At 44.5% G+C, this 14,331-nt stretch overlaps 1 protein-coding gene across 4 annotated transcripts in view; it reads right to left on the reverse strand.

Moving 5' to 3' along the window:
* Positions 1-14,331, reverse strand: part of WDR19 (WD repeat domain 19) — a 107,380-nt gene that overhangs the window by 11,086 nt on the left and 81,963 nt on the right. For all 4 annotated transcript variants that reach the window (XM_045816375.2, XM_087864206.1, XM_045770535.2 and 1 more), the window contains exons 29-33: positions 8,776-8,853; positions 7,354-7,450; positions 5,638-5,762; positions 2,689-2,770; positions 832-982 (exon numbers count right to left, since the gene is read on the reverse strand). In XM_045816375.2, the coding sequence (XP_045672331.1) occupies positions 832-982; positions 2,689-2,770; positions 5,638-5,762; positions 7,354-7,450; positions 8,776-8,853 (533 nt within the window). The remainder of the gene's footprint in view (positions 1-831; positions 983-2,688; positions 2,771-5,637; positions 5,763-7,353; positions 7,451-8,775; positions 8,854-14,331) is intronic.

The following is a 14,331-nucleotide window of genomic DNA, read 5'->3' on the forward strand; positions in this document are numbered from 1 at the left end:
TGCTTCACAGTCAGGATCTGGGACGGGAGAGGCTCTCTTCGGCCCGCGCTCCAGCTCAGGGAGGGGGAAGAGGGGCTGAGTGGTTAAACTGTAGCATCAGACAGGCCGCATTTGGGGGCTGGAGCTCACAGCGCGGTAAACGGCACAAAGCATGGGTGGGTCTTGCCACTGATGTCCCTGATGTGGTAAGCTCGCTTCTTCCCCTCTGTCGCTCCCTTCTGGGGACTGCAGTGCTAAAGGCTGGCCAGGGCTGTGCGGCAGAGCTTCCTGTGACAACGGCAGTGTTCTGACTCCGCGCTCTCCAGTGTGGTCACCGGGAGCCACGTGAAGCTTCTGAGCACTTGAAATGTGGACGGTGTGAGGAATGAAGTTTTAAATTTTATTTAACTTTAATTAATTTAAATAGCCACACGTGGCTGGCAGTTACCATATTAGACCTCGCAGCTGTAGAGGAGCCTTACGTGGGGCGAGAATGACCAGCGTCTCTTCGAGCTAGTGCCCAGGCCACACTGAACGGTCAGGGCAGATGTGCTCTGGCGTACGCCCCCCACCCCGACTCTCCACGAGGAGGAAACTTCTGTACAGAGGGCTCGGTCCTTGCTGGCATCAGGACACAGCAGCACCAGCCCTGAACCACGACACTTTGGTTAGGAGTCAAATAAATCCTGACTTTTTCAAGCCATTGTTGGGTTTTCTGCCGCTGGTAGCTGCATACAATCCTGATCGCCACCGCCGATCACCCTCTTGCTGAGCCCACACAGTAGCCGCCAGAGCCTAAAAACTACACTTGGGAAGCGTGAGGAGATAGTAGAAGCAGCCGTCCCTGCCTACCTGACCATGGCCTCGATCTTCTTTTTGTATTTGGCATCTATTTTGTTGCGGTACTCGGGCCTCATCAACATGGCTGCGAAGCTGAAAGCGGAGTTCCTCAGGCCTGCGCGGTGACACTCGATCACCGTGGACGTCAGGATTGGCACAATGTCTGCAATACACACGGGAGAGCAGAAAGCCCAGTGCTGCTACTGTCACGACTCCGTCCCCGTTCAAGGGGACGACACGATCGCACCTCTTAAGTTTGCTTTTCCTGGCAAAGAACAAGACAGGACCTGTTTCATGAGGAAGGGGCACGGCAGCAGAGTCACTGTCCTTCCTGTGATCATACTGTGTTTTGCCTCGTAGCACCAGGACCTGCACTCCCTTGATGTCCCCTTTTGCGTGTATCCTCCCAAACCACTCCGAGGCATTTTTGCATTGGACAGGACTGCCCGTGAATGGTAAGGGAGATTAGTAATTTTATGCACTGACCTCTCTGCGTGGGTCTGTTTCTTCGGGACAGATACCCAGAAGGTGAATTACCGGATCAAAGAACGTGACTTTTTAAAAAATGCTCTTAGCACAAACTGCTTTCTAGAAAGGCCATATCAATGTCCTTTCCCAGGGGCAGTCAAGAGAGTGCCTGTCCTACTGTATGTACCCTTTGCCAGCATGGTATACAATTGTTGTAAAGTCTTTTTCATGTAACAAAAAAGAATACAGTCATAGAAGAGGCGTTGGTGAATTTTGACCTGTGGGCCAAATCGGGCCCTCTGTTTTTGTATGGCTCATGAGCTAAGAGTGGCCTTTATGTTTTTAAATGGTTGAAAAAAATCAAAAGAAAAATCTTTTGTGACATGTGAAAATTTTATGAGGTTCAAATGTCAGCATCCAAAAAAATAAAATTCTGTTGGAACACAGCCATGCTCATTCATTTCCATATGGTTTATGTAAAAACAGTAGCTGTGACGGACTGTTATGGTCCATGAAGCCCCAGATGTTTGACATCTGTACCTTTACAGAAAGATTTTGTTGACCTCCGTCACGGAATGTGAGAACGTCTTTTAGCTGAAGAATGTTATAATGACACGTTGTGAAGAATAATGGACCCTCTGTAGCGGCAGTGGCCTGTCGTGGTTGAGAGCAGGGTCAGACTTACTAGCTAACACTGTGATCTTGGGCAAGTGTTACTTCACTTCTTTTCCCTCCGTTTGCTTCTCTTGTAAAATAGGGAAAATAGTAAGAGTACTCATGGGTGTAGTTTTGAGGCTGTTATCCTTAGATCGGCTTGATCTTGGCTGGCATCTGGGAACTTGGGACTTTGGGGGAGTTTCTGCCATTTCCAGATCAGAGCGGCTCACTGTGCCTAAACTCTTTGCACAGACAGTGTGGTTTGTGCTGAACACCTGCTTTCTGGGGGTCTGGAAATGTTCACGTGCCAAGCAGGGGGCACCTATGTGACCAGCCCCCAGTACAACCCCTGGGCACTGAGTCTCTCGTGAGCACCTCCGGTAGACACCATTTGGATGGGCTGTCACAAACTCACTGCTGGAGGAGTCAAGTGTGTCCTGTGTGACTCCACTGGGAGGGGACTCTTGGAAACTTGCCCCTGTTCTCATCCAGACATCACCCCATGCGCCTTTTCCCTTTGCCCATTTGGTTTTGTATTCTTCTGCTGAATAAATCTTAGCTTCAGTACTATGTGTTGAGTTGTGTGAGTCCTAGTGAACTTGGGGGTGGTCTTGGGGGGGGGGTGAGGATTAAATGAGTTGATCCGTGTAGAGAACAGTGGCCGGCAGAGTCAGTGACTGCAGATCTTACAACGCCACACTGAGGCACGACTCTGGGTGACAGGCCCTTCTCAGTAGGACTTACGTGACGGAAACTTGCTGATGTTGTTGGCCACCCGAATAAGCATACGTGCCCCTTTCGAATGATCTCCGTTTTTAACGTGAATCTGAAATAAATGACATTTTACTGTTCTTAAGAGATTTCGATTAACTGTAATTCATGCTTTATTCCCCCAAATAATCAACTCATCATGACCCTGAACAGAGTTGTCCCATGATCCTCACAGCCTTACGTGACTTCTGGCACTTGGGATTTCTCCTTTATTTCTCCTTCCAGCAGCTGCTGCCTGGCACGCTGGCCTCACTGGCCTTACCCCTCCTCTACGCTCTGTGTTTTATTTCGCCCCAGACCATGGGACATGAGTTCAAATCCCTGATCCATCTCTTACTGGCCATTTTTGGAGGGCTAATAATACCAACTTTGCCAAGTTGTGAGACCCGAAAGCTGAGTCTTTCAGGCAGAGAGAAAGGATGAGTTGTTAAAGAAAGAGGGCAAAGGGGCAGCGGCAGCTGGAAGGCCAGAGACTGGGTGAGTACTGGGTATGAGTGGGGCCTGTGCCGCTTAGGATGAGAGGAGGCTTGGAGAGTCAACAGGGCCAGGCCACGATGTCGCCGCAGTATACAGCGAGACAGGGCAGCCCACAGAGGTAAGGCAGGGGTGGGGGGTGTTGTGAGGTAGGGGTGGGGGTGGAGAGGAGTAGACCGAATAGGAGGCAGAACTGGTGGTATTTGGTGAGAACGTGCAGGGTGAGTTCAGAGTAACTCACAGGCATCCGGTCTAAGCAACTGGATGATAGCATCATCTCCTGAGCGCGGCTACGTGATAAATACTAACTGAATCTAAAGAAAGGGTAGGGAACCCCTGCTGCTTGTCCTGCGCGGACTCGGCCTCAGACCGCCCAGCTCCGTCATCCAGACCCAAAGGCCCCAGGCTGTCCCTCAGCCAAAATCCCCGTCCCAGCTCTGGGAGGAAGCATTCACCAAAGCTGTCTTGACAGCTCCCGAAATGTGGATGACTTTCTTTGGTCCTTTGTGTCAAAGATGCCTGTGACATTTTTCCATCAATTTGTTCTTACTTGAAAAGGTTTAACAGTTTCCATTTTGATATCACGAGCAGTTACAAGTCTTGAGAATGTTTGGCGCTTGCGTGAGAGTCGAGAACTACAGCAAACGGGGAGAGTCCCAGGGTGGCCTTCAGTGGGAGGGGAAGAGGGCATCTGGCTGGTCCTACGTAAGTGACAGGCCAGCTCTTGGGGCCAGAGGAAAAGAAAAAGACTTGAGAACCATCCCTGTGACTTAGGGTGGTAGAAAGCCCTGGTCCTGGAGGGCTGCTTATAGGACTCCCTAACTTTTGCTACCCATCTTCCACCCCCCAAAGCTCCTCTTTGCTGGGTTCTGTGCCCCCAGCACATGGGCACCACCACTCACGTCTGCAGTTGAGAGACTGCGCTTCTCCTTTTCTACTCCTCTCCACATGAGAAGGGGACCCTCCTGCTGTTCTGGAGGGAGATGTACTCTCAAGGGTTGCAAATAGGAATTCTAGCTTTTTTCTTACCATCAGTGTTACAGAACTGTGGGGCCTAATATGGCAGCCCACTAGCCACATACGGCTATTTAAATTTTAAAATTAAAATTATATAAAATTAAAAACTGAGTTTGTCAGTTGCACTAGATGTGTTTCCGGTGCTCCACAGCCAGGCTAGTGGCTGCCATATGGGGCGGCACAGACACAGGTCACTTACAACACTGTAGACAGTTCTGGATAGCACTGGTAGAGATCATTATTAGAATCTAAATCATTCATAACATGACTCCTCTATCCTGGGTACCGTCAAAATTAAATAAGCTCTTGTGGACTGGCCTGGAAACCAAATTAGCATTAACATGGGAAGATGTACTTTGATATAATGAAAATTTGGAAAAAATGTAAGTTGGAATCTGCCTGTATCTTTACAAAGATATATGTGTAAATATATGTATACTGATATATATTTACACATATACAGCATTTAAGTAAATTGTACATACAAGTATTTGAGGTTTGCATGCTATAGTTTGTTTTTATTAAGAATTACTAATTGAAAAGACAGAATACACAACTGGACATAAATATAATCCTCATGTGGTAAAAAAAGTGCACACGTGTATTTACTGAAGTATAGAGGATATATACAGCACAATGTTAACAGCTGTTACATCTGGTGATGGACTTAAAGAATAAATTACTTTTTCATTATACTTTTCCACATTCTCTAAATTTTCTCTGAGAATATGTACTATTTTTATATTCAGATGAAAACTAAATAGTATTAAAAATTGTGGAATTGTATAAAACCCACTATCTTAGAATTTATAAACTAGTAAGCTCTGCTTAAACAAAGATGTCTTAAGTAAATCTTTTTGACCACGTAATACACTTACGTGCTTCAGAATCAAGACAAGACAGAAGCACATACACAGAGCGACCTGCTCTCCCTCTCGTTCCCACTGGGGTCTGCTGCCATGCTGCCTCTGCCCCGTGTCGGCTTCCCTTTAGGAAACGACTTTTGCTAGCAAGACTTTTGAGTCTGTTTCTAGTTTTATTTGCAATGAATATATATTCATTCTTATTTTTTACCCTTTCGTACACAAAAGGTAGCAGACTGTATAATTATGCTGTGTGTTGCTGTTCTTAACAATACAGAGATCTAGAAAATCACTTTAGGGCGCCTGAGTGGCTCAGTGGGTTAAGCGTCTGCCTTCGGCTCAGGTCATGACCCCAGGGCCCTGGGATCGAGCCCCACATTGGGCTCCCTGCTCAGCGGGGAGCCTGCTGCTCCCTCTGCCCCTCCCTGCTGCTCCTGCTCGCTCGCTCTCAAAAAAAAAAAAAAAAAAGGCAGTCACTCTAATCCAATGGAGAGGTGCCCGTAAGAAATCCCTTCAGGGGATAAACTCACTTGGCGGATCATGTCCCAAGTCACTCAGAGCGCCTCACCTTCACTAGGACGTAACTGTGCAGAATCATGAGGTTGGTGGCCATCTCAGAGGGAATTTTGATCTTCTGGGATTTAAGTTCTGCATACATGCTAAAGAGAACGTCGTGTGCGTTCCGATAGTTGCCTGGAAAAAAGGAGGCAAATGACATTATTGCAGAGGATGAAATCTGAGGACTTTCTCTGGGCCCTCATTTTATTTCTTTAAAGTTTTTATGTAAATTCCAGTTAGTTAACTTAGAGTGTAACATTAGTTTCAGGTGCACTATACAGGGATTCAACACTTCACACATCACCCGGTGCTCGTCACAATGTGGGCCCTCATTTTTTACGAGTAGATTTTGTTATTAGCAGTATCTTTATAATTTACTACATAAGGTAACTTAGTTTTTCCTGTGGTAACTGATGGTACTAACATCCAGCCAGTCCCTCAGGGAGAAAATGCTGTCATCCTACACATCTCCCTCTTCCTCAGGACACCACCTGCCACCAAAGCCAATGGGTCATCAAGTTTCTAAGGCTCCCAAATCCAGCCTGGCCCCAGGCCCACTTCCGTGCTTCTCGCCATCCCTCCGCCATCGCTCCGCAGCAGCGTGCTCGTCGGGAGTGCTCTCTGCTGCTTCTGCCTCCATTCTGATGTCACAGTGTCCTTGTAAAGACCTCAGGTTCGCACTCCAACAGAAAACCCTCCAGGGCCTTGGGATCGAGGGCAAATGCCTGAGCAAAGGGCCTAAGCCCTTCGGGACCTGCCTCTGCCCATCTTACTGACCTGACATCACCCGCCCCTCCCTCTGTGCCACGGTCGGTGCCCCTGCGTCCCCTGCCGCCGCTCTCCCTGCACACCCCTTTCTCCCTCACCTCCTGCCATCTCAGCCTTTCAAAACTCGGCTCACACATCTCCGTCCTCGAACTCCCCGTATCCCCCACCCTCAGGATGGGGTGGCTCCCTCTCCCGGTGCCCTTCTAATGGACTTCCTCTCCATTCTGGCGCTTCTCACCCTGTATAACAACTCTGAACCACTTGCTGTCTCTCCCACAACAGGACTCCCTAAGGTGGCACCCTGGCTCAGTCTTCTGAATCCTGAGCTCCCACCGCGTCTCCTGCAGTAGGTGTGAGACCAACGCAAACCGAATAGAGTAATGACTTATTTAATTCCCTAGTTGCCAAACTGTGTTCCATATTTATGAACACCTAAAAGAATCAGCGTGCAAAAACTAGTGAAGATGTCCGACTAATTCTCTTAGTCAATAAATACTTAGAGAGCATGTAAGTAAGTGAACAGAACTGTTCTGGAGGTTCTAAAAACAGTCCCTGCATACTAGTAAGAACTACATCGATTAGAACACCACGTCATCTCCCATCTTCTAACGTCTTTTCTGCTGTTTAAGCCAAATACATAGGATGGAAAGAAAGTGCTGCACGGTGCGGGAGAGGGGCTGCGGGCTGGCGAGGGCGGAGAGGCCGCCGTGCAGGAGACAGGAGCTGCGAGGCCGCAAAGGGGAGAGGAGAGAGTGTGAGCAAGAGAAGGTGTTAGTGGAGTTATTCTGTGATGGGGAATTATCTCACTTCTCTCGAACCCAGAAATGGTCATTTCCCTAGTCTTCTGGGTTCACAGCAAACCCGGATTAGAAAAGGGCTATTCCTTCCTGCGCAGAAAAGGGGCTGGAGCTTGATTCCACTACTGGAATATGAGAAAAACAGGAACGCCGGGGCCTACCGGCAGACTGCTCTTCTCTGGCGATGATGATGGCAGTGCGGGCGGCCTCTCGGTACTGCTTCAGGGCCATGTACAAGCGGAACAGGTACTTGGCGTCCTGACAGACAAACCGCAGAGAAACATCACTTTCTTTGTTAGCTAAAGGGAGAAACCCCTAAAATTTTGCATTTCAGTTGGAATCCACTTTTGATGAGGTTTTTAAAAAAATCCACTGAATAAAGAATTTATTTATCAAGCATTTATTCGTAGTTTAATATATGCCAGGTCGTATTCTAAGTACTTGAGAAATACGAATGTGTTTAAATCCTCATGCCCTCCCTGGGAGGAAGGCTCGATGATATACTAATTGCACTGATGAGAACCTAACCTAATGGGACCTCTCCAGAGTCAGCCACGGTGATGGGGCTTCAGAGTCCGTGCTCCTAACCCCACTCCGTGGACTTCTCGCCTGTGTGCTTAAAATCAAAATATATTCTTATGCAACGTACCAACTTTGCAAAATTTCAAAAACTTCTACACCTACACAAATTTCTCTGGCCCATAAAAAACCTTTGGCCTTTGACTACTTTCTGTGGCCTTTGACTATTTTCTATTCCCGTTCTCTTTACCTCTAGACAATTTCCTATGCTGGCTTCCTGATTACTAGAATAAGCGGACATTAGGTGAGCTGGCTGGGAAGAGTTTAAGGGCCTGTGCCCTTCGGCAGGTTAATTTAGCCTCCCTGCATCTCCGTGTCTCTATCTGTGAAATACTGGAAATGGACTTGGGGATCAGTTTCACTATAATCCTCTCCAGCTATGACATTCTAGCGCCTTCTCTCCAAGTCAGTAACTTGACTTCCTTCACAAGAAAATCACCTCAAACATCAAAGCCAAAGGGAAGAAAAAGCTCCAGGGTCTTCTCAAAGGAAACCGTCCTCATCAGGACTGAAAGAAGACCAATGTCTGTATGAACTCCCAAGAGTCACATGCTTTGAAAATATGTTCTTAATGATTTACTTCTACTTTATATTTACAGTGAGTTACTTTTAAGCTAAATATGATTGTTATTAATTCCCATAACTTTTGAAATATGAACAAAGTATATTGATTTTTAGGGATTAATGCTAACTCATAGTTGTAATAGTATTTTTAATAGTTCCCAGAACAAATAAAACTCTTTAACCTTTGAGGAAAATGGTGGGTGGTGAGAATCATTATCTTGAGGGTTGTGCCTATGGCACAGGTGGCAATGCCAATTTCAAGGAGTGAATATATCCAATATCCTCTAAAATGCAGGGTCTGTCTAGCAGACCGCAAGCTGTATTCAGAGAGAAAATGTGGTAAGTCTACGATGCAGAAGCCCTCATAGGTAAAAACAGGGCAGAATAAAGTCAGATCATAACTAAAATACTTAAAACCCAAGGGACAACATTTCTAGTACCTTAGGCACGCCATCACTCTCTCCCATCAGGTGGTCTATCAGCTGACTGGTCAGCAGTTCATCTTTGGCCTGACCAACCTGTTTAGGAAGAGAAAGAAACTGTAAATTCAGCATCTTAAAACTACAAAGGAAGGGGAGTGGGAGGAGACAGATAATCTTGTGCTAAGGAAATGGAATAAAAAAATTGTAAAATTACCCAAAGTCAAGTGCCTGACATGATACAAATTCAGGGTTTTTCTTCATTCATTTGTAGTCTCCATTAATAAGAGTCTATCCTTAGAAGCTATAGCTTCTCTAAGTTGCTTTATCAAAAGGCCATGTTTTTTTCCACACACACAACATACTTCTTGGATGTTTCAGTAAACACTTTCTTAAGGTAAGTGACTCTGACGTCTAGATAACAGGGTCCTGAGCGCAGGGACCGGGCCTTCTGCGACAGCATAGCACCAAGCGTGGCATCGCCAGCGCTCCCCAAGGAAATGCACTTGGCCAGGGCCACCTGGAGGCCAAAGCAGAAAAAGTATGGCCATAGGATCCCAGAAGAGGACAGGTGGCTGGAAGTGTGAATAGGGTTCTGGAAAGGACGCTGGCCTGGAGACCTAGATCTGAGAGTCACCTCCATGAGGGTCAGAGTTCAATCACTGATGTGTTGTGTGGTGTTGATCAGGAAAAATTATGGACCACATTGGAGGATGGAAATGTGTTGGTTTTAGCTAGTAAGAATAATTATTGCCAAGAGTAGGAGGCTTAAGAGTCTTATGTCTATAAAAACGGGGTGAGCCAAGAACACAACTGGAGCTCCGCCAAAGGGAACGAACACTGAAGAGTGCAGCGCTGCCCTCATCATATTCATGACACAGTGAGAAAAGCCACCGGAAAATGAAGGAGACGGTCATTAGGACAGCAACCCTGGCCCAGGTTGTCACACCTCAGGGGAAAGGATAAAGAGAAGTTTGAAAGATCCTTGTGCATAAGGGATCGTAGCGAACCTGTGGAGTGGCGAGTGGGGGCAGAATTTCTACACACGTGTGTGTCGGCAGTGCAAGAAAGCTCAGCTTTGATAAATCTGTTGCCTCTGCTTTTACCACTGCTATAAAAGGAAGGAACGCTGTAAGGAAGAGAAATCCTGTACAGTTCCTCATCTTGATGGCTTCTGTGGATGGTTTGGGGTGAAGAAGCCAGTACAGAGACATGGTCAAAGCAAGGGCTCTGGAGTCAGCCTGCCTGAGGTCAAGAGATCACCTGTGTGATCTTCACCAGTAACTCTTGGCACCTCAAAGAGAATAAAATAACACCTAACTCACAGTATTGTTTTAAGGATTAAAATACCTTAAAGGGCCCGGACTGGTGCTAAGCAGATGTGTTGGCGGATACAGCAAACAAAAATACAGGGCCACGTGGTTAAATCTGAATTTCAAAGGGTTGAGCACAACCAAAATGTCAGGATAGATGGACAGGGGAGCCAGTAAGGAATAGATGTGGCCGCTCAGAATTAACATTAAAAGGAGGATGGAGACAGAATGCTGAGGAACACTTACATTTAAGGAGCAGAGGAGTCAGTGCAGGAGGCTGAGAAGGGACCATCTGGGAAGTAATTGGAAAAGCAACGTTCTAAGGGAGTAAACATTTCAGGAAACGTGTAGTATAATAGCGTAAAATGCAGCCACAACATGGAATAAAGACTGAGAAGAGACTCATGAATTAAGCACATAAGAGATCAGTGGGGACCTTTCAGAGAAGGTTTACAGAGAAGTGAAGGCAGAAGCTGACTGCAAAGAGGCAGGAGGGCCTCCAACACAGCTAATGGACACTGTGAAGACCCATCTTTCTCATCCAGATCATGGGTTCCCACAGGTAATGATTCCCAATGAGGGCTCTACTCCACACACATCAACACACATACACCAAGACTGTATTTCAGAAACGTCAGGGGTAGAGGATGGAGGTGGGTGAAGTATGAATATTTTCAAGATATTCTCAATTATGGGGTCAGCAGGTAAGAGTGCACAAATTGTAAGAAAATTCAAGTCGGGAGGGGGTCTTAAGGTGGAAAGGAATGGAGGACTGGAAGGAAATTTATATCATCTATATAGTGCTTTCACTGAGCTGGGAACCAACATGTGTTCAATTCAGCAAATATTTATTGAGTGCCCACAATGTGCTAACCACTCTATGAAAAAATAGGTCCTTGACCTTGAGGAGCTACTAATCTGAAGGGGGTAACTGCAGTGGGAAGTGATGTTCAAACTACGTAGAGAAGATTCTAAGGAGGGTGAAATTTCATCCAGAGGGCAGTTGAGGAAAGGCTTGCGTGTGCAGTAGGTCTTGCATGTTGTGTAGGAGTGTGAAGACAGGTGTAGGACGGAGGGTGGCCTAGGTGTAGGGGCCAGCAAGAGTGAAGGAACAAAGGAAGGGGAGCCCTGAACTATGCAGGTAAAAGTGGCCAGTTTAGTGTAGCATAGACTACCGACCTAGAGGACTGAATAGGCAATTTGCTTGGAAAGAAGACTTAGGGTTTAGTCCTAGCTCTATTACTTTCTATTTGGGTGGCTTTAGGTTAGTCATATCCTCTGGGACCTCCGTTTCCTCATCAGTAAAATGAAGGAGGTCAGACCGATCACCTGCAGGGGTACCTAAGATTCTGTGATTCTTGAAGGATAGCTTGGGAATAAATTGTGAAGCAACGGGGAGCCACTAGAGGGTCTGCAGCTAGAGAATACAAGGATTCAAAACCGAACTTCAGGAAAATTATCCAGGAGTGAAGTTCAGAATGCACTTGTTTGAATGCATGAAGTAATCCCAGTAATGGATAATAAACACAAATACGTTGGTTTTATAGGCTACATGTCCCCGACTTAATAAAACTTATTATTATAAAATATATAGCGTAACACCTAGAAGGAGATACTGTAGAATTAAAGAATACCAATAAAAGGAGAAAAAATTTGATAGCTGCAAGGGACATCTAGAATTTTGTCTGATATTGATTCCTTTCAGTCTTCTGAAAAATGCTCCTATTCCCGTTTCAACCATGGGGTTCTAGTGGGACTTTTGTGCCTCAGAGGACCCCATTCTCCATGACCATAGACGTGGGAATGTCAAGGGGTGGGGATTTAACCCAGTTTGCCAAAGCAGGATATTCCACCCCTGGGGCCACTAGTTGTTTAATCTTGGAATGGACACCAGCTAATCAAATCAGAGCCCTTCTTGGGACCAGAATTCCAGTTCATCTTTAGTAGGAAGGGTGGGAAATGTATTCTTAAGAACTACTGGAAGTCTTGAGTCCAGCTTTCTGGAGGAAGTAGGTCTTAGAAAATGTTGTGGATATGCAGAGAAAACCAGAGAATATAACTATTTTTATAATAAAATAAAATGGCATTATGTAGATGGCCAGAGAATAATTTCCATTCTTTAATAATTTCACTGCATGGTGATGGGTAGTAAGGAGGGCATGTATTGCATGGTGCACTGTGTGTTATACACAACTAATGAATCATCGAGCCTTACATCGGAAACCGGGGATGTACTGTATGGTGACTAACATAATATAATAAAAAATCATTAAAATAAAAAAAAAATAATTTCACTGCAACTTCAAATTCAGATACTTCTAGAAAATACTAATTTTTATGTCACAATAAAAAATGCCCACATTTATACCAAAAAGGCTTAGAAACAGAATATTCCTAGTATTTAAATTATGGTCTCTAAACTATTTCTCACTAAAAGGAATCAGAACTCCCTAGAGAAATGGCTGATTCCAGGTCTGGGGCAAGAAATGGAACCTGGCCACAGCGATTAGGCAAGAAAATGAAATAAAAGGCATCCAGATTGGAAAGGAAGAAGTTAAAGTGTCACTATTTGCAGATGACATGATACTATACATAGAAAACCCTAAAAAATCCACCAGAAACCATTAGAACTAATAAATAAATGCTGCAGGATACATAATCAATATGCAAAAATTTGTTGCATTTCTATGCACTGTTAATGAAACATAAGAAAGAGAAATTAATAATCCCATTTGCAAGTGCATCAAAAAGAATAAAATACCTAGCAATAAATTTAACCAAACAGGTGAACGATCCGTACACTGAAAACCGTAAGTCAATGATGAAAGAAATTGAAGACGACACAGATAAATGGAAAGATAGTCCATGCTCATGGATTAGAATAATATTGTTAAAAATGTCCCTATTACCCAAAGCAATCCAAGATTCAGTGTGATACCTATCAAAATTCCAATGGCATACTTCACAGAACTACAATAATTCTAAAATTTGTATGGAACCACAAAGATCCCAGATAGCCAAAGCAATGTTGAGAAAGAAGAACAAAGCTGCATGGAGGAATCATGCTCCCTGATTTCAAATTATACTACAAAGCTAAAGTAATCACAACAGTATCATATCAGTACAAAAACAGACACACAGATTAATGGAACAGAGTAGAAAGCCCAGAAATAAACCCACAAATATAGGGATGATTAATCTATGACAAAGGAGTCAAAAACATACAACAAAGAAAGGACAGTCTTTTTAATAAAAGTGTTGGGAGGGGCACCTGCGTAGCTTAGTTGGTTAAGCATCTGACTCTGGATTTTGGCTCAGGGTCAGGACATCAAGCCCTGTGTCAGGCTCCATGCTAAGCCTGCTTCGGATTCTGTCTCTCCCTCTCCCTCTGCTCCCCACCTACTCGTGCTCTCTCTCTAAAAAAAAAAAAAATTAAAAATAAATAAAAAATAACAAATAACAAAATAAAAGTGAACAAGACAGTTTCAGCCCCAGCCCCTCACCAACAAAGTTGGGAAAACTGGAAAGCCACATTGAAAAGAATGAAACTAGATAACTTTCTTATACCATACGTTAAAATTAACTCAAAATGTACTAAAGACTTGAACGCAAAACCTAAACCCATAAAATTCCTAAACAAAAACACAGGGGGGTAAGCTCCTTGACATCAGTCTTAGTGATGTCTTTATAAATCGGACTCCAAAGGCAAGGCAAACAAAAGTAGAAGTAAACATACGGAATTACATCAAACTAAAAAGTTGCACAGCACAGGAAACCATCACCAAAAGGAAAAGGAAACCTACTGAATGGGAGAAGATATTTGCAGAAACTATATATCCAATAAGGGGTTAATATCCAAAATATATATAAAAAATTCATACAACTCAACAACAACAAAACCAACCTGATTAAAAAATGGGCAGAGGATCTGAATAGATATTTCTCCAAAGAAGACGTATAAATTGCCAACAGGCACATGAAAAGATACTACACAACAGTTATTAGGAAAATGCAAATCAAAACCACGATATCACCTAACCCCTGTTAGAATGGTTATTATCAAAAAGACAAGAGATAACAAGTGTTGGAAAAGATGTGGAGAAAAGGGAACCCTGGTACACTGTCGGTGGGATTTTAAATTTGTATAATCACTATGGAATACAGTATGGAGATTCCTCAAAAAATTAAGAACAGAACTACCATATGCCCCAGCCATTCCACTTCTCAGTATTTATCCAGAGAATATAAACACACTAATTAAAAA

Source organism: Ursus americanus, chromosome 8 (assembly GCF_024610735.1).
Source record: "Ursus americanus isolate L20-20 chromosome 8, mUrsAme1.1.p, whole genome shotgun sequence".
NCBI lineage: Eukaryota > Metazoa > Chordata > Mammalia > Carnivora > Ursidae > Ursus > Ursus americanus.